Source organism: Prionailurus viverrinus, chromosome E3 (assembly GCF_022837055.1).
Source record: "Prionailurus viverrinus isolate Anna chromosome E3, UM_Priviv_1.0, whole genome shotgun sequence".
Classification (NCBI taxonomy): domain Eukaryota; kingdom Metazoa; phylum Chordata; class Mammalia; order Carnivora; family Felidae; genus Prionailurus; species Prionailurus viverrinus.
The window spans coordinates 29,380,796-29,402,260 of record NC_062576.1 but is presented as its reverse complement, the minus strand read 5'-3'; the positions used below and the strand labels follow the sequence as shown (position 1 = coordinate 29,402,260).

General features: G+C 44.9%; 1 protein-coding gene across 1 annotated transcript in view; it reads left to right on the top strand.

Moving 5' to 3' along the window:
• The window catches only part of BMERB1 (bMERB domain containing 1), a 119,978-nt gene that overhangs the window by 87,844 nt on the left and 10,669 nt on the right, over positions 1–21,465 (top strand). Inside the window, exon 3 of the mRNA XM_047837931.1 lies at positions 19,360–19,433. Coding sequence (XP_047693887.1) covers positions 19,360–19,433 — 74 coding nt within the window. The remainder of the gene's footprint in view (positions 1–19,359; positions 19,434–21,465) is intronic.

The window sequence follows — 21,465 nt, the reverse complement described above, 5'->3', positions numbered from 1 at the left end:
AAGCGGTGACCCGTGGCAATTTCAAACCCAAACCAAAAAGCTTTAAAAGTCATCCAGACATCATAGACCAAAGCGTCTTTTCCATCCACAGTGGTATCAGATTATACGTGCATATTGTGAAAAAAAAAAAATTAAAACATAGAGAAGCAAATGAAAGAAATAAAACTTCCTTTAGAACGATCATTGTCACATTTCAAATGGAGGGTATGCCTATGTACTTGGCAAAATTGGATCCTAACATTGGTTAACCATTTTTATGTGGTTTATTCTCTGATATCAATCACATCTCTCCTAAGCAGCATTCTTAATGCCTGTGTTATGAATTCCATTATGCATATGTCCCCTAATTTAAGCAGTCTGCTATTATTGGTGGACACTGAGGTTGTGCCCAGTGTTTTGCTATTGCGAACAAGGCTACGTTCTGCATCATCATCGCTAAATTTTTATGGTACCCTTAATGATCTCTTTAGGATGAAATCTTAGAAATGGAATCAGCAGACTGAAGAGTGTAACTGTTGTCAAGGCCCCAATTTCCTCCTCCCACCTCCTCAAATCGTCCTTAGTTTTCTTGCCCCATCGGTCCATGGGCCTTATTTGTTATTTCACCTTGTGACTTTCCATCCTTGTCTTCTCAAAGTCCTACATCGCTGGAAACCTGTCAGCAGAGGGCTCTCCAGTGGCAGTGGGGAGGGGTAAGTGTAGGAGATGCCATGGTTATTGTGACCCCTGCAGCCTACAGAAGACTTCCCTCCTCTCCCAGCACAGAACGGGCTCCCCGTTCCCTGGGCTTAGACAACAAGGCTGATACTGAAACTCGGGCCTCCCATCTTTTTGTGGGATAACCAGAGAAGACACGAGACACCGAGGTAGACCTGAATTTCAGATAAGCAACAGATCATTTTTTTTAGAGCAGGTACATTCCAAATACTGCGTGGTGGCATCTTATACTAAAAACTGTTCAATATTTATCTGAAAATCAAATGTAATAGGGTGCTTTTTTCCTTGCTAAATCTGGAAACCCTAACCCCTTAGTGTATTACCTCATCTATTCTCTGTTGGCTGTATTTTCTCAAGGCGTCCTCTCTAGCAAACCTTGCCGGCTGGCCGGCAATAACTTGTAATGGTTATAGAATTGGTCCTCGTAGAGGTAGAAAATTATACATGGAACTAATGTGCTATTATTGGGCATTTATGGTGATTCCTTTTCTCTCTTCCCTTCTCTTCTCCTTCCTCCGTCTCTCCCTCCTTCTCCTCTTTCTTCTCCTTTTTTAAAATTTTTAAACATTTATTCATTTTCAAGAGACAGAGAGAACAGAGCCTGAGTGGGGGAGGAACAGAGAGAGAGGGAGACCCAGAATCCGAAGCAGGCTCCAGGCTCTGAGCTGTTAGCACAGAGCCCGACACGGGGCCCGAACCCACGAACTGTGAGATCGTGACCTGAGCCAAAGTGAGACGCTTAATCAAATGAGCCATCCAGGCACCCCTCCTCTTTCTTGTTCTTCCCTCCCACCCTCACCAGTTTGGAGCTTAATCTTCGTCCACGTCTTTAATACTTGGGGAGCCACTCAGCTGAGGGCCTCAGGGCTGGGAATAGGGAAACCCAGAGCCAGAACCCCTCTTCTATTCCTGGCTTGCTGAGCCATCCAGGGGACAACTTACATGTCTCAGTCTAGGCTCTATCTTGGCCAGAGATTGAGGGATAAGCACAAAATAAGAAATGAAATCGCAAAACTTTCTATCTCCTTTAAAGAGACAAAGGACACTCAGGACAAGTGCTATTGCAGAAACCGCCAGATCACATTAGCTGGTGCCTGCAGGCAATCTGTTGGCCAACTGTCTATGTGTTGGGCACAGACCAATTCCCCACTGGAGCACGGAGAAGAGAGCGGACTGGACCCTGAGTGAAAGCAGCAGAACCCTTGGTGGCTGGCCTGGATTCGTGGTGCCTTGTGGAAGTGAAAATTGAGTCAGGAAGCCTGGCGCACAGTAGGCTCTTAATAAATGTTTTCTGGATGATTGATTTATTAGATAAATCAGCAAGTCAGTGCATAAGTGATCAGTATTCCCCTCACTGGGCACTGGTTTCTTCATCCGCATAAGGTGAGGGCTCTTCCAGCCTCAGCAACCAGATTAGACTCTGATTAACGCATGGTTCTTTCTGAAGATCAGGACCCCACAACATTCTCTACAGAGAGCCAGCCAGGAAAACTTTGAGACTTCGGCGGGCCATACAGAATACAGTCTCTGTCCCAATTATTCAGCCCTGCAATTATAGCGACAGCAGCCGCTGACAACGCATGAATGGACAAGCACGGCTGTGTTCCCGTAAAACATTATTTATAGACACTGATCTTTGAGTTTCATATAATTTTCATGTGTCCGGAAATTTTATTCTTCTTTTAATTTTCTTCTAACTATTTAAAAATGTAAAAACCATTCTTACCTTGTGAGACGTACCAAAGCGGACACTGGACCGGATTTGGCCTATGGGCTGTAGCTTGTCAATGCTGCTGAAGATTCATGAACCAGCCCATCTTCCACAAAGTCTCCTGAGCACCTTAAACAGAAAGTTCAGAGTGAGGGTGCTCTTTCTTCTTGATGTATATACATGGGTCACCGTGTCTACCAAACTGGCTTTCGTAGACACATTGTCGTGCCATGCTATCACTCTAGAATCTAAGATGGCTCCCATGGTAGTCCTTCAGAATCTGGACCCACCAATATGTCCTATGCAGATGGACTTTTCACTGCCACATACTCAGGTCACCACACCTCTTTCTACAGTTAAGTGATGGAGTGAGTTTCCCCGTTTGTCTGAACGCCTGGTACCCTTCTCCCTGACCATCGAGGCTGTGCTTCTATGACACCTCAAGCTGAGAAAACCATCCCCCACCAACTACTCTGATCTCTGTCTTCCTTGAGCTCACACCACAATGTGGGATGGAACTTTCATATTCCTAGGGGAGAGATCAGGCTGCCTGAGTTCAAGTTCCTGTCACTTACTCTGTCACCTTGAGCAAGTTCCTAACATCTTCACCGGACTGATAATAAGAGTCCCCCCCACCTAAGCGGGTTGCTATGAGGGTTAATTGTGATGGTTTGTGTAAAATCCTTAGCCCAGAGCCTGGCACCAATATAGCACCAAATCATTAATAAACACAACTACAATTTTATTTCTATACTGTCTGCCATTTTTACAGGGAGGCTGTATTTAAAGCACATGTATATAACACAGGGAGCCTGAGTGGCTCAGTCGGTTAAGCATCTGACTTTGGCTCAGGTCAAGATTTCATGGCTCATGAGTTCGAGCCCCGCATCGGGCTCTGTGCTGTTAGTGGGGAGCCTGCCTGGGATTCTCTCTCTCTGCCCCTCCACTTGCTCACTCTCTCTCTCTCTCTCTCAAAATAAATAAACAAATTTAAAAAATAAAAATAAATAAAAGCATATTTATATAGTAACAAAAGATCAGAAATACCCTTCCAGGGCTACAATAAAACTAAACAATGTGGTTGGTAATTTTTTCAGGTAAATTAAAAAAAATTTTTTTTAGCGTTTATTTTTGAGAGACAGAGACAGAACACAAGTTGGGGAGGGACAGAGAGAGACACAGACACGCAATCCGAAACAGGCTCCAGGCTCCAGGCTCTGGGCTGTCAGCACAGAGTCTGACCCCGGGCTTGAACCTACAAACCGTGAGATCATGACCTGTGCCGAAGTCAGATGCTTAGCCAACTGAGCCACCCAAGTGACTCTCAGGTAAATTTTAAATTCACATGTAACATACACACAGAAAAGGGCACAGACCACACACAGTTCACCTTGATGAGTTTTCAGGATTAGTAATTGCCTTTGACTCAAAAGAGAGACAATGTATAAAGCTCTGGAGGAGAGCAGAGTAATCTGTGCTCCAGGGAGGTGACATTTTTTTGGGAAAAGAAGTTCGCATCTAGGAATGAAGGTCTGGTTACAACCGAAGGAGAAGCCAGTTAACACGCAGACCGTGAGCAAACCACGGGGAGCAAACAGGCAGCTTGCTCTTCAGTGATGCGTCACAAAGACACCCCTAAACCTGCAGCAGGTACCTCATTGGTCCCTGGATCCCCAACAGGATGCTGAGGTGCGTGCCAAGTGCAGGGCTGCCTGCCCCATACTGTGAGCTTACTCCCCACCCCAAGACGAAGGTATCAGTTCTTTTCCTCAGTGAGGGCACTGAGACCCAGAGCAATGAAGGGACCTGCCCGTGAGAAGTAAGGGAGATGATCCATTTTCAGAAATACCAAATAAAAGCCGTGCTGTCTGGTTAACAACAGCCCAGGTCACAGTCTCAAGGCTCATGAGTTCGAGCCCTACATTGGGCTCTGTGCTGACAGCTCAGAGCTTGGAGCCTGCTTCTGATTCTGTGTGTGTCTCTCTCTCTGCTCCTCCCCCACTTGCACTCTGTCTCTCTCTGTCTCTCTCTCAAAAATGAATAAGCATTAAAAAATTTTTATTAAACAATAGGTTTACAACCCCCCCCCCACCGCACCCCTGGCACAATGGAGCCCCAAACCCATAGATATTTCACTTCCTGGTTCTTCTTCCCTTCTTCATTTCGCAGGTGTATGTTTCGCGGGCTTTGCAATGAGCATGCGCCAAAGAACCGAAGTCTCTGTCACCTCAAGGATCATTTGTTCCAATCAGACGACTTTTTGCCTTGCACGGGCATAGGTGACAACCAGATAAGGCTGTCACCTCTGTAGTACTCAGCCAATGAGGAATCAGGAGAGGGACTTGATGTTAGGAGATAAGTTGTCTGCTGTAACCACTTCGAGTGCGTCCTCCATCCGACATCTGCTCTTGCACGAATGTTAATTAAAGCCCCGCTTCACTGTGCTCCGAGTCCCAGGTCCCTCCTCTGACTGGAGCAGTGGCTTTTTTCTCACACTGCCCAAGTTGTACAGTCAGTGAACCGTGGAACTGAGGACGTTCTCAGGTCTGGCTGGGTCTAAGCACATTATTTCCTCTATGTGCTAGCAGGACATGGCCCCAGGGATCCCTCATTTCATACATGAGGGAACACAGGTCCTGGGGGTCCTGGGGGAGGAACCACTTGCTCAAAGTCATTGTGGCATAAGACGAAATATGTCTGGGGTTTGACCCCAGTTTCTGACACAAACCCCAGTTTCTGACACAAAGCTCCTGAAATTCTTATACTTTCCTGAGGGATAGGAGATGGCTAGGAGTATCTTTTGTTCTACTATTTGGTCTTTGACATGAGACCCTGGTAATTTCCTGGGTGATTAGAGTGTCTCCTTGTATGCTAATAAGATGACTGGTGGCTGGGGCCCCTAGATGGCAGGATGGGGCCAGATCACCAGAAGGACTAAGGGAGAGGATCTGGAGGCTGACTTAAGAATTGATCGTACTGGGGGCGTCCGCGGGGCTCAGTCGGTTAAGCTTCCGACTCTTGGTTTTGGCTAAGGTCGTGATCTCATGGTTCATGAGTCCAAACCCCACATCCGCCCTGCGCTTACAGTGCAGAGCCTGCTTGGGATTCTCTCTCCCTCTCTCTCTGCCCTTCTCCCACTCACTCTCTCTGTCTCTCTCTCAAAATAAATAAATAAACTTAAAAAATTAAAAAAAAATTGTTTTAAAGAAGTGATCATACTGGGATGCCTGGGTGGCTCAGTTGGTTAAGCATCTGGCTCTTGATTTTGACTCAGGTCACGATCTTATGGTTTGTGACTTTGAGCCCTTCATCTGGCTCCGCGCTGATAACGTGGATTCTCTCTCCCTCTCTCTCTGACCTTGCCACACTTGCATGCACTCTCTCTAAGTAAATAAACTTAAAAAAAAAATAAAGTATGATGTTTGGAGAGCCTAGAGAGGGCATAGAAGCCCCAGGCCCCTTCCCCATACCTTGCTCTGTGTTTCCTCTTCATCAGGCTGTTCATCTGTATCCTTCATAATATCATTTATAATAAACCAGAAAATGTAAATAAATGTTTCTCTGAATTTTATAAGCAGTTCTGGCAAAGTATTGAGCTTGAGGAGGGGGGTCACGGGAACCCCTGACGTATGGCCAGTTGGTCAGAGGTACAGGTAACCTGGGCTTGTGACTGGCATCTGAAGCCGGGGTGGTCTTATGGGACTGAAGCCCTTAACCTTGGGGTCTGTTCTAACCCCAGACAGTGAGTATCAGAATCTAGTTAAACTGTAGGACAGCCAGTCAGGGTCCATCAAGAATTGGAGAATTGCTCGGTGTGGAAAAAATTGCACGCATTTGGTATCAGAAGTGTAGAGTGTATAGAAAAACAGATTTTTTTCTTTTAGCCGTCGGAGAGGTTGACAGTGGGTCTTAGGCTGGGGTCCAGGCTCCTTCCCCTAAACCCAGGGCTTCATCTCTGGATGGATGTTACTTCTCACCCATCCCAACAACACCACTACATCCATAATTTATAAAAGAAGGAGCCAGATAAATGTTGTTTTTAAAAGTCAACCCTTTCCTTTCACACTGTGGTCTACCTTCACACTGTGGTCTCTGGTAGGTTCCCATTAGGCTCCAGACCATGTCATTTTCAAAGATATTTTGTAAAGCAGCCGCACTATTATTCTGACAGAGCGTGATCACCTCTCCCCACCCAGAGCCGGTAAAATGACCAATTTCCTCCATCGTTCCAGCATGAAAAACTGGGATGCAGAATGACACGGCTGGCTTCTTTTCCCTGTTGCATTAATCAGGTTCTTGGAGGTGCCGTTCCTCTCTCTCTCTCTCTCTCTCTCTCTCTCTCTCTCTTTCTGGGAATGAGCTGGCACCAGCAGAGTTTGATTTCCAGGGCTCGGCTCTATTCCCGTAGAGAACTGGGCTGTGGCTTATTCAGAACTTCCAGCCAAGCTTCAAAAATGCTTTGCACGAACCACTGAAATGCTTTCTTAACAGTATTATTTAATGGCGTTGAAATACGTCACGCTATGATGCTTGCAATGAGCAGAGCATACGTATGTTTTATTAAAAGCGCCCGTATCCGCACACATGTATCACTGAAGATGTGTTCAGCTGCGAGTAACAGAACATTCGATTAATAGTGTCTTAAATCGAAGGTGCCCAATGGTCCTAGTTTGCCTGGGACTGAGGGGTTTTCTGGGAAATCGGAATTTCAGTACTAAAACTGGGACAGTTCCAGGCAAACCGAAACAGTTGGTCACTCTTTAAATTGTAAGGACATTTAATAGTTTCTTAACAGGGAGTCCAGATGCAGCTGGTCTGAGAGTCAGCAGGGTGGCTCTTTCCTCGACTTCCCCTTGCCACTCTCACCACAGTGAGATGGCTGGTGCGTTAGGACTAGGAGTGGGGTCGAACTCGGGACTCACATCATCCTTCCCAGGAACCCGCCCTCCCAAGCAGACTTCCTCTTCCATCTCATTGGCCCGAAGCAGGTGTCGTGGCTACCTCCAGTTGCAACGGAGCTAGACAAGTAGATGTCCAGCAAAGGCAAACGGGAATGCCATACCTGTTGATGTGGACTGAATTTCCTCCCCCATCAAACCCTGCCACGAAATTCATATGTTGAAGCCCTAATCTCCAATGTGATGGTACTTGTAGGTGGAGCCTTTGGGAGGTACTTAGGTCATGGGGGTAGAACCCCCGTGAATGGGGTTAGGGCCCTTACACTAGAGACCTCAGAGAGATGCTCTCTTTCTCCACCATGTGAGGATATGGCAAGAAGGTGGCCACCTGCAAACCAGGAAGGAGGCCCTCACACAAGGAATGGAATGGCTGAATTCTTGATCTTGGACTTCCCAGCCCTTCAGAACTGTGAGAAATCAGCGTTCTCTGTTTAAACCACACAATCCATGGCATTTTATTATAGCAGCCTGAGCTTACGAAGTCAACTGGCTTCCCTTGGGGGCTGAGGACATTGCTTCCTGAACAAATCAGGGCTCTGAGAGGAAGATGGAGAGCAAAGGTCAGTTCAATGGGCCACAAACCATGTCGGCTGCAGCTCATGGAGCCACATGGAGAAGGGACACCATGGCGAAGCCATCAAAAGCATAAGCTCAGGCTGAACCTCAGCTGCCACATTCCAGGGTGGGGCTTTGGGCATGTTGCTTGACTTCCATTTCTTCTTCTGTGAAATGGAGATAAAAACACCTCTCTCATGGGACGGTTGTGAGAATTTAGATTAGTTTATGCACAAAAAATGCTGAGGACAAGGCGCCTGGGTGGCTCGGTGGTTAAGCATCCGACTTCAGCTCAGGTCATGATCTCTCGCTTCATGAGTTTGAGCCCCACATCAGGCTCTGTGCTGACAGCTCAGAGCCTGGAGTCTGTTTCAGATTCTGTGTCTCCCTTGATCTCTGCCCCTTCCCCACTCATGCTCTGTGTGTGTGTCTCTCTCTCAAAAATAAACAAACATTAAAAAAATTTAAAAAAAGAAAATGCTGAGGACAGTGCCTGGCACATAGTAAGTGCTCAATAAATGTTGACCTTTTGTTTCCTTTAATGGTAGAACCCATCCCTCCATCTTCCACAGAAAGACTTGATTTTTATTTAGGTGAATAGTCTGACAGACAGCTTGGGGAGGGGGATGAGGGTACAAGCTCCTTTCCTGGTGGGATGTTCAAGGAACCACCAGGCTTTGGGTTTTGCCAACAGGGGTTTGTAAGTTGAAGACCAGAGCTGAATTGTTTGGGATGGGGCTGGGGCGGGGAGGGCCTCCTCCTTTGGCTGTAAGGTGGATGGAAGAGGAAGGGAGAGAAAGAGAAGAGACAGAAGCTGGTAACAAGAGAGAAACATGAGGAAAACCATAGCGCTGCCTAATAATGACGATCTGCAGCATGGCTCCCCATGAGACCTTCACGAGAATTCCACCTTACCTGTTGATGGTGGTGGATTTGAAGATGTTTGAGAGAACTCAAAGTCATGCTGACTGCAGTTTTGAGGACAGAGAACGAGGGCTGAGGCCTCCCAGGACAAGTGTTCTGTAACACGTGGGTTACAGAAGAAAATGACTGGCATGAGCTACAAGGAGATACTCAGAGTGGAACAACGGCCTCTGGGTGCACAGGAGGTCAAGGTTAGGTGTAATTTTAGGTTCCTTCTTGGTACTCGCTTGTATTTCCCAATTCTGTTCTACAAGCAGAACAGAATTCATCTTAAAACTTTCATAGAGGGGCGCCTGGATGGCTCAGTTGGTTAAGCATCTGACTCTTGATTTCAGCTCAGGTCATGATCTCACAGCTCGTGAGTTCGAGCCTCACATCGGGCTCTGCACTGACCGTGCGGAGTCTTCTTGGGATCCTCTCTCTCTGCCTCTCCTCTGCTCATGCTCTCTCTCTCCCAAAATAAATAAATAAACTTAAAAAACTTTTGTACATAGAAGAGTACAACCAATAAAGATTATTATTATTTTTCAAGGTGAGACACGTTAGCTGCCTTTGTCAGATATTTCCCCAACATAGTTTTCCCTCTTTTTCTGTCTGCTTCTTTGTCATAGCTAATAATTATAATAGATACCAATGATTGAGCATTTTACTCTATGTGTCCCAGGCATGTGCTCAGCAGTTGACATGCAGAATAATCTTGGGAAGCAGGACTGTTATTGTACCCATTTTGAAAATGAGGAGAGTGAGGGGCGTCTGGGTGGTTCCGTAGACTAAGCGTCCCGGAGACTCTTGATTTCGGCTCAGGTCATGATCTCCTGGTTTGTTGGAGACCTACGTCAGGCTCTGTGCCGACAGCGAGTGGATCCTGTTTGGGTTTCTCTCTCTCCCTCTCTCTCTCTCGCTGCTCCTCCCCTGCTCACTCATGATCTCTCTCAAAATAAATAAATAAACTTAAAAAAATAAAAAGTGAGGACAGTGAGACTCAGAGAGGTTAAGTCGCTGGTGCACGGCCTCTTTGAACTAGAGCAATTTTGGTGCCAGTGCTCTGGCTTCTGATCACCGTCTGTCCCTCTTTTGTTCCTCTCTCTGCCTTTCTTTCATCTCTCAAAAACAATCAGTCCAGAGCCCGTCTCAATTCTGTGGTTATAACCCAAGATATTTAAATGTGAACGTGACTGACACTTTGGACTGGAGAATTCTCCACTGAGACGCTGTCCTGTGCCCTGTGGGATGTTTAGCAACATCCCTGGACTCTACCCAGTAGATGCCAGCGGCAGTCACCACACACACCCAGTTGTCACAACCATCACATCTCCAGACGTTGCCTAATATCCCTGGGGACCAAAAGCATCCTCATCAGAGCTGCTGATACAGCCTGATCTCTGCAGCTGATGTGGAGATGGATTCTGGAGTGCCTCCAGTTGAACAATCGCCGATAGGAGCCCATGGGAACAGGCTGTGCCCTTCTGGCGAGCCCCCACGCTCACTCGAGGCAGCTGCCACCTGCTAGGACATTGTAGGGCAGGGCTTGACAAATGCTTGGAGGGCCTCTGGCAACAGGGACGTGATCCTGCAGCTTGTCCCGAAAGCCAGGAGCTGGGATTGGAAGGGGTAAGACGGGCGATTCTTGACAGGCAAAGGGCAGGGAGACCCAAGCTGGTGTGTGGATGGCCCTTCTGGAATGGTGGCAGGGGACCCACGCAAAGAGGCAGAAAGATCAGTGGACCCACTGACACTTGCTGTGTGGATTCAGTCGAGTCTTTTGAGAACACGAACGCTCCCCTCTCTCTCATCCTGAGGTAGTAGGATGATGTGTTCAAATTGGCCGCCCAGCCTCTGGCCCCTCTCTTTACTCTTCTTCAGAGCATGTGACATTCTAGTAGATATGTGGTCACCCTCTGTCACCTAAATTCGGCTTATGGGGGCAGAGGAGGCTGCTGCATGATTGGAGACCACGACACTGGTGGGCATGGGAAATGCTCGACAAACACCTGCAGAATGAAGGCGCAGCCCCTCCACACCATACGGGGGAGTGAGCTGAAAATAGGTCTCAATGGCCGTAGTCATGTCTAGTACTTTCTACTCCATGGTACCACATCTGAGAATCCATGGCCCCCACTCCAAAAAATCCAACATGAAGAAAAAGCCTTATGTGAATCCATGTGCATCCAATAGTAGCTAAAATAGCACCCCCCAAAAAACCCAACTTGAAAACCCCCCCTAAGTAATCAAGATAGGGGGCTGGGAGAGGAGCCAAGATGGCAAACAGCATGGAAGTTTTTTTGCGTCTCGCATCCATGACATACAGCCAGATCAACACTAAACCATCCTGCACACCTACAAAAGTGATCTGAGGATTAACACAACAACAATCTACACAACCTGAACCACAGAATTCAGCAGGTATGCAGTGCAGAGAGGTGAACTGGGGGAGAGAGAAGCTGTGGAGATGAGGGAGCTGTTTTTGCTTGTGGAGAGAGGAGAGACGGGGGAGAGTTTGGGAAAAGACCCCCCCCCCCCCCCCCCCCCCCCGCCCAACAGCAGCTGGAGAGAAAATGGAAAAGCGGAAACTGCCTCAGGGACCGAACTAAAAGGGAGAAAGGAGAAAGGAGAGGGTTGAAATTCTATTAAGACTCTACAAACAGGGGAGGGCAGAGTCTGAAACTCCGCAGCTCCTTACCTGGAGGGGCTCTGGTGAGAAGGGAGGATCCCTAGGTGTGGAGTGAAGTCCAGTTATCCTCAGGCCACACGGGGAGAGGCGGTTCCCCTGCTGGGAGGACATCTGGTCGAGGCTGTGTGGCCACCCGGGCGCAGCAGACCCCGGAGAACAACCACATTCGCTGGTGGTGAAACAAGGTCATTAAGGGCGAAGCCTCGGCCCAGATGCGTGTTGTGATTGTCCATGATCCCTGAAACGCCGCTGCTACGCGATCGCGTGAACTTTCTCTGGGGCGGGCTGGCGCCCGGCAGAGGTCTCTGGGCTTTGGCAGCAGCAGCGGTCCCGCGAACGTTCCCGGGTGAGGCCGCCACTGGCCATTGCTGGGGAGACCCTCCCGGAGAGGATCCAAGTGGGTCTGAGCCGCAGTCCCTCCAAAGGGAGGGGTCGGGAAACAAAGCCGCGACGGAGATAAAACTCAGGAGGGAGGTGGCGCCTGACAACCTGATGGCTTGGTCACAGACGGCGTAGAAGCGGGGGGTTGGGGGGGTGGTAATGGAAGCCCGAGGCAAAGGACGGGCGCGCAATTGCTGCTCAGGAAGAGGACAGATTTCTATACTAGAGACTGGGTAGATGGATGACGCCATTTTTACCGCTCCCGCGCATGCGCATACACACGTGCAAGCCCCACAACAATCCCCTCCAGTAAGCAGAGCAGCGCCATCTAGTGGAGAACGAAGTCATAACCCTAAGCCCCGCCCTACTGGGCCAACCTTGCTCTTCAGGAACACAAGTCTCTCCACCTGCCTAGTTTACGTACTGTAAAGCCCTTCATAGTTTGACTTCTAGGGGAAAACCAGGTAATTTCAATCATATTTCAGTCTGTTCACTGGTCCATCTATTCAGTTTTCTTTTTTTTTCTCTTTCATTTCTTTTCTTGAATATGAAAGAAAAAAATTATTTTTATTTTCAGTTTTATTAAGAATATTTTTCTTTAATTTTTTCTACTATATTTTTTACCTGTTTGTAAATTTTCGAATTCTATTTTACTTCCATCATCTCATTTTATTGTATTCATTTTTTCAAATTCTCAAACGTTTCCCCCCCCCCCAACTTTTTTCTCTAATTTATCAAGCTCCTTTCAACAACCAGACCAAAACACACCTAGGATCTAGCATCATTTATTTCATTTGTGTGTGTGTGTGTGTGTGTGTGTGTGTGTGTGTGTTTAATTATTTAATTTCCATTTTTTTTTACCTTATTCCTTTTCTTCCTTAAAAATGATGAAACAAAGGAATTCACCCCAAAAGAAAAAGCAGGAAAAATGACAGGCAGGGACTTAATCAACACAGATATAAGCAAGATGTCTGAACCAGAATTTAGAATCATGATAATAAGAATACTAGCTGCAGTTGAAAATAGATTAGAATCCCTCTCTGTGGAGATAAAGGAGGTAAAACCTAGTCAGGATGAAATAAAAAATGTTGTGCCTGAGCTGCAATCTTGAATGGATGCCGTGGTGGCAAGGATGGATGAGGCAGAGCAGTGAATCAGCAATATAGAGGACAAACTTATGGAGAATAATGAAGCAGAAAAAAAAAAATAGGGAGACTAAGTGAAAAGAGCACGATTTAAGAATTAGAGAAATCAGTGACTCATTAAAAAGGAACAACATCAGAATCATAGGGGTCCCAGAAGACAAAGAGAGAAAAATGGGTAGAAATGTTATGTTAGCAAGTCTTAGCAGAAAAATTTCCTAACCTGGGGAAAGACACAGACATCAAAATCCAGGAAGCACAGAGGAGTCTTATTGATTCAACAAAAACCAACTATCAACAAGGCATATCATAGTCAAATTCACAAAATACTCAGGCAAGGAAATAATCACGAAAGCAGCAAGGGAAAAAAAAATCCTTAACCTACAAGGGAAAACAGATCAGGTTTGCAGCAGCCACAGAAATCTGGCAGGTCAGGAAGGAGTGGCAGGCTGTATTCAACATGCTGAATTGGAAAAATATGCAGCCTAGAATTCTTTATCTGGCAAGGCTGTCATTCAAAATAGAGAGATCAAAAGTTTCCCAGCCTAACAAAAATTAAAGGAGTTTGTGACCACTAAACCAGCCCTGCAAGAAATTTTAAGGGGGACTCTCTGAGGAGAGAAAAGACAAAAAAAAAAAAAGACCAAAAGTAACAAAAACTAGGAAGGACCAGAGAACACCACCAGAAACTTCAACTCTACAAGAAACATAATGGCAATAAAGTCATATCTTTCAGTAGTCACTCTAAATGTCAATGGACTAAATGCTCCAATCGAAAGACATAGGGTAACAGAATGGGTAAGAAAACAAGCTCTATCTATCTATCTATCTATCTGTTTACAAGAGACCCACTTTAGACCTAAAGACACCTTCAGATTGAAAGTAAGGGGATGGAGAACCATCTATCATGCTAATGTTTGACAAAACAAAGCCGGAGTTGCCATACTTATATCAGACAATCTAGATTTTCAAATACAGACTGTAACAAGAGATGAAGAAGGGCATTATATCACAATTAAGGGGGTTATCCACCAAGGATACCTACAATCATAAACATTTATGCTCCAAATGTGAGAGCACCCAAATATATAAATCAATTAATCACAAACATAAAGAAACTCATAGATAATACTAACATAATAGTAGGGGACTTCAATACCCCACCTACAGCAATAGACAGATCATCTAAACAGAAAATCAACAAGGAAACAATGGCTTTGAATGACACACTAGACCAGATGGAATTAACAGATATATTCAGAACATTTCATCCTACAGCAGCAGAATATACATTCTTCTCCAGTGCACATGGAACGTTCTCCAGAATAGATCACATACTGGGACACAAATCAGCCCTCAACAAATACAAAAAGATCGAGATCATACCGTGCATATTTTAGACCCCAACGCTATGAAACTTAAAATCAATCACAAGAAAAAAATTGGAAAGGTAACAAATACTTGGAGACTGAAGAACATCCTACCACAGAATGAATGGGCTAACCAATAAGTTAAAGAGGAAATTAAAAAGTATATGGAAGTCGATGAAAATGGTAACATCACAACCCAAAACCTCTGGGACGCAGCAAAGGCGGTCATAAGAGGAAAGTATATAGCAATCCAGGCCTTCCTAAAGAAGGAAGAAAGGCCTCAGATACACAACCAAACCCTACACCTTAAAGAGCTGGAAAAAGAACAGCAAATAAAACCCCAAACCAGCAGGAGACAGGAAATAATAAAGATTAGAGCAGAAATCAACGCTATCGAAAAAAAAAAAAAAAACAGTAGAACAGATCAATGAAAACAGAAGCTGGTTCTTTGAAAGAATTAACAAAACTGATAAACCACTAGCCAGCTTGATCAAAAAGAAAAAGGAAAGGAACCAAATAATAAAATCAAGAAGGAAAGAGGAGAGATAATAACCAACACAGCAGAAATACAAACAATAATAGCAGTTTCTTATGAGCAATTATACACCAATAAAATGGGAAATATGGAAGAAATGGACAAATTCCTAGAAACATATAAACTACCAAAACTGAAACAGGAAGAAATAGAATATTTGAACAGACCCATAACTAGTAAAGAAATCGAATTAGTAATCAAAAATCTCCCCCAAAAACAAGAGTCCAGGGCCAGATGGCTTTCCAGGGGAATTCTACCAAACATTAAAGGAAGAGTTAACACCTGTTCTCTTGAAGTTGTTCCAAATAAGAGAAATGGAAGGAAAACTTCCAAACTCTTTCTATGAAGCCAGCATTACCTTGATTCCAAATCCAGACAAAGACCCCACGAAAAAGGAGAACTATAGACCAATTTCCCTGATGAACATGCATGCAAAAATTCTCAACAAGATAATAGCCAGCCGGATCCAACAATACGTGAAAAAAAATTATTCACCACGACCAAGTAGGATTTATAACTGGGATGTGGGGCTGGTTCAATATCTGCAAAACAATCAATGTGATTCATCACATCAATAAAAGAAAGGACAAGAACCACATGATCCTCTCAGTGGACGTAGAGAAAGCATTTGACAAAATACAGCATCCTTTGTTGATAAAAACCATTAAGAAAGTAGGGATAGAAGGACCATACCTTGAGATCATAAAAGCCATATATGAAAGACCCAAAGCTAATATCATCCTCAATGGGGAAAAACTGAGAGCTTTCCCCCTAAGGTCAGGAACAAGACAGGGATGTCCACTCTCACCACTGTTATTCAACATAGTATTGGAAGTTTTAGCCTCAGCAATCAGACAACACAAAGAAATACAAGGCATCCAAACTGGCCAGGAGGAGGTCAAACTTTCACTCTTCACAGATGACATGATACTCCATATGGAAAACTCAAAAGATTCCACCAAAAAAACTGCCAGAACGGATCCATGAATTCAGCAAAGTAGCAGGATATAAAATCAATGCGCAGAAATCAGTTTCATTCCTATACACCAAGAATGGAGCAACAGAAAGAGAAATCAAGGAATCGATGCCATATATAATTGCACCCAAACCCATAAAATACCTAGGAATAAATCTAACCAAAGAGGTGAAAAATCTATACACTGAAAACTGTAGAAAGCTTATGAAAGAAATTGAAGACACAAAAAAAATGGAAAAAGACTCCATGCTCCTGGATAGGAAGAACAAATATTTTTAGAATGTCGATACCACCCAAAGCAATCTACATATTCAATTCAATCCCTATCAAAATAACACCAGCATTCTTCACAGAGCTAGAACAAACCATCCTAAAATTTGTATGGAACCAGAAAAGACCCCGAATAGCCAAAGCAATCTTGAAAAAGAAAACCAAAGCAGGAGGCATCACAATCCCAGACTTCAAGCTGTATTACAAAGCTGTCATCATCAAGACGGTATGGTACTGGCACAAAAACAGACACTCAGATCAATGGATCAGAATAGAAAACCCAGAAATGGACCCACAAATGTACGGCCAACTCATCTTTGACAAAGCAGGAAAGCATATCCAATGGAATAAAGGCAGTCTCTTCAGCAAGTGGTGCTGGGAAAATTGGACAGCCACATGAAGAGAAATAAACCTGGACCACTTTCTTACACCGTACACAAAATAAACTCAAAATGGATGAAAGACCTAATGTGAGATAGGAAGCCATCCAAATCCTCAAGGAGAAAGCAGGCAAAAACCTCTTTGACCTTGGCCGCAGCAACTTCTTATTCAACATGTCTCTGGAGGCAAGGGAAACAAAAGCAAAAATGAAGTATTGGGAACTCATTAAAATAAAAATCTTCTGCACAGTGAAGGAAACAATCAGCAAAACTGAAAGGCAACTGACAGAATGGGAGAAGATATTTGCAAACAAGATATCAGATAAAGGATTAGTATCCAAAATCTGTAAAGAACTTATCAAACTCAACATCCAAAAACCAAATAATCCAGTAAAGAAATGGGCAAAAGACATGAATAGACACTTCTCCAAAGAAGACATCCAGATGGTCAACCTACACATGAAAAAATGCTCAACGTCACTCATCATCAGGGAAATACAAATCGAAACCACAATGAGATACCACCTCACACCTGTCAGAATGGCTAACATTAACAACTCAGGCAACAACAGATGTTGGGAAGGATGCGGAGAAAGAGGAATCCTTTTGCACTGCTGGTGGGAATGCAAACAGGTGTAGGTTCTCTGGAAAATGGTATGGAGTTTCCTCAAAAAATTAAAAAGAGAACCACCCTACGACCCAGTAATGCCACTACTAGGTATTTATCCAAGGGACACAGGTATGCTGTTTCGAAGGGATACATGCACCCCAATGTTTATAGCAGCACTATCTACAATAGCCAAAGTATGGAAAGAGCCCAAATGTCCATCAATATGGACAAAGAAGAAGTGGTATATATACATACAATGGAATATTACTCAGCAACGAGAAGATAAAATCTTGCCATTTGCAACTACGTGAATGCACGTAGTTGCAACTACATGGGGGTATTTTGCTAAGTGAGATTAGTCAGTCAGAGATAGACAAATATCATGACTTCACTCATCTGAGGACTTTAAGATACAGAACAGATGAACATAAGGGAAGGGAAGCAAAAATAATATAAAAACAGGGAGGGGGACAAAAACGTAAGAGACTCTTAAATATGGAGAACAAACTGAGGGTTACTGGAGGGGTTGTGGGAGGGCGATGGGCTAAATGGGTAAGGGGCACTAAGGAATCTACTCCTGAAATCATTGTTGCACTATATGCTAACTAACTTGGATGTAAATTAAGAAAAAAATTAAATAAAAAATTTTAATATCTATATATGATGGTAATTAAAGCCAACCTGGGGCGCCTGGGAAGCTCAGTCAGTTAAGAGTCTGACTGTTGATTTCAGCCCAGATCATAATCTCACAGTTCATGGAATCGAGCCCCACATTGGGGTCTGTGTTGACAGCATGGAGCCTGCTTGGGATTCTCTCTCTCTCTCTCTCTCTCTCTCTCTCTCTCTCTGTCTCTCAATATAAGTAAATAAATAAACATTAAAACAATTTAGAGCAGCCCTTATAAATTGATTTGCTGAATTTCCAGATATCCAGTATACATGTTATTTACAGTAATATAAGTTAATATCCTAGCACACCTACAAAACTATAATACATAATGCAAAATTGCACATGCAGTCGATGGCTGAGGTCATAAGTGTGACCATCCCTTTCATGTTCTTGGTAGGACTATCAGGCACAATCCCTCTGGAGGGCAATTTGGAAGTTCCTAATTAAAATGCAAGGTTGGGGCACCTGGATGGCTCAGTTGTTTGAGCATCCGACTCTTGATTTCAGCTCAGATCATGATCTCCCAGTCATGCGATCTAGCCCTGCATGGAGCCCCACATTGGAAACTGCTTAAGATTTTCTCTCTCCCTATGTCCCTTCCCCACTTGTGCTCACCCACTCTCTAAATAAATAAATAAGCAAGTGTTCATGTCACTTGACCCAATGATTTCATTTCTAGGAACTAATTTTTCTAGGAATTTATGTATTTCTAGGAATTTATCCTAGAAACAACCCAGATGTCTGTGTATAGGGGAATGGTTATATAAGTCACTGTATATTGGTATAATGGAATACTATACAGCCATTAAAAATTACGGGTGCCTGGTAAGGGTCTGACTTTGGCTCAGGTCATCATCTTGCGGTCTGTGAGTTCAAGCTCTGTCCTGACAGCTCGGAGCCTGGAGCCCGCTTTGGATTCTGTGTCTCCCTCTCTGCCTGCTCCTCCCCTGCTCATGCTCTGTTTCTCTCTCTCTCAAAAATAAACTTAAAAAAAATTTTTTTTAAATGAGATTTGCATGTCCTGACATGGAAAAATGCCTAAGATATACCATGAAGTTAAAAAGTATTGCAAGTTGTGGCGGAATATATACCAAGCTGTTGACAATGGGGTTTTTTTCTAAAGGATTGAGGGAGATTTTCTCTATAGTGTGAATTTCTGCAATGCTTAAAATTGTGAAACACAGCCGGTAAAGAAAACACCGAATCTGCAGCGAGAGCTCGCTGGTATAAGGGAACGGAAGCAAGGACGTGAAGACAGGAAGCCATTCTCATCAAGGTGTTATTAACAGCGATCGATCATTTCTGAGTCGTGTGACAATAGGCACGTTTTGTTTTTCTTCTTTTGAGGCACAACTTGTATAAAGAGCCTGTGTGGCCTTTACAGAGGACAACCCCCGCCCCCAAACCCTTTGTTTAAACCGGGTGGTGCTCAGGGTGTAGAATATTCTGTCGATGTAAACTGCTGTGGTGTGGTGTCCTGTTTCCCCAGGATGGATGACATCCAGCTTTGCAACGATATTATGGACCTGAAACAAGAGCTACAGAACTTGGTCGCCATCCCAGGTAACCGTGTGAGACTCCACCCTCGTTAAGGAGCCGCTCAGAGTCCTCTGGCCGGCCCTGTCAGTGCCCCTTGGGTCTGGAAGACAGAGTTCATCTCTTCTACCGCAGCCCCATTCTTGCAGTGCAGTCCTCCACATCAGGGGGATCCAGGTTCAAGTACTAATTCTGGCCCGCTCTTTGACCTTGGGAAAGTCACTTTATCTGAGGCTCAGTTTCCCTTCTTCCGGAAATGGGGTAGGAGTAGGTATAGCTCTTAACTCGCTGGGTATAAATCTCATTGTGATACACAGAACATTGCAAGCCACGAGCCTAGCTTCATATCTGGCCCAAAGGTTAAGAATCCAGTAAGTATTTTTTTTTTTAATGTTTATTTCTTTGAGAGAGGGGCGGCGGGAGGGTCAGAGAGAGAGGGAGACAGAGGACCTGAAGCAAGCTCCATGCTGACAGCAGAGAGCCCAAATGTGAGGTTTGAACTCATGAACTGTGAGATCATGACCTAAGCCGAAGTCGGATGCTTAACCGACTGAGCCACCCAGGCGCCCAAAAGTCCGGTAAGTATTAACGATTGTTACTGTTCTGTTTGGGGGCAGGTAGAGTGTGGTATTTTTACAAGCTCTGACTTCGGGGTTCAGCCTAGATCTGTCGATTATTAATGACATGACCTTGAGCAAGTGACTCCACTAAAACTCGATTTCGTCACCTGTCAACTGGGACAATAGTGGTATCTACTTTATAGGATCATTGTGAGATGGACTGAGGGAAAAAACATATACGGTGCTAACCACAGCTCCCATCCTATAACTAGTGCTTAATAAATTTTTCCTGTTGTTATTGTCAGTAACCGAACACATTCCTACCCGTCCTTGTAACATATTTATATATTAATTCATTTTAAAATGACAGTAACAAGCCTATTACCTTGTAACCCAAGTACCGTTTTATGAACCACAATTGTCTCTTCTAAATCCACAAATATTTAATGAGAAAAGTGGTATTTTTTTTTCAACGTTTATTTATTTTTGGGACAGAGAGAGACAGAGCATGAACGGGGGAGGGGCAGAGAGAGAGAGGGAGACACAGAATCGGAAACAGGCTCCAGGCTCCGAGCCATCAGCCCAGAGCCCGACGCGGGGCTCGAACTCACGGACCGCGAGATCGTGACCTGGCTGAAGTCGGACCCTTAACCGACTGCGCCACGCAGGCGCCCCGAAAAGTGGTATTTTTTAAAAAATTTACCAAATCTCTTTTACAACTTGTTTAATATGCTATCATATCTGCTTTGATATGTATTGCGTTGGAAAGTGTCTTTTTGCTTCAGAATATGGAATGAGTCCTGATACACACACACACACACACACACACACACACACACACACACATTTCTACCAATTCCTTCAGGTCATGGTTGATTTGGCTCCGTTTCCCAAGAAAGCCTTCCCTGCCCATCCAGGCTGGATTATGTGCAGGTGTGAAGGTCTGGCAGGTGCACAGGAAAGGTGTATGGGAGGCAGATACACAACTCTGGCCCAGGAACCTTGCGTTGGCCTTGGGGAGGAGCCGCCCAGGCCGGATAAGCACCCCATGAGCTTCTACTTGAGTTCGTTTGCCCTTCTATCCGTCTGGTAAGTATGTCTCAGCCGCTCTGTTGCCGCAGGCTGCGAGCTAGCACTGCACATGTGCTGAGGGAGAGAAAAGGATCCCCTACTCGGTCACTCAGACAGGACCTGGCACACAGCGGGTACCAGTAAGTGGCAGCTACGATTGAGTAGGAAGCCCGTCCGAATGCGTTGTAGAAGAGGACACCGTTCCAAATGCTTTCTCGTTTGGAACATGTGGCGCTGGGCCATTCTTTGCTGGGGCCGGGGGGGGGGGGGTGGGGGTGGGGAACACTGTCCTGTGCACTGTAGCATGTTTAGCAGTGGCCTCTGCCCACTGGATGCCAGCAGCATCTCCCCCACAGTCGTGACAGTGAAAAACGTCTGCCAGATATACCCCGGTGGGGAGGTGCGAAATTGCCACCCGTCTGAGAACC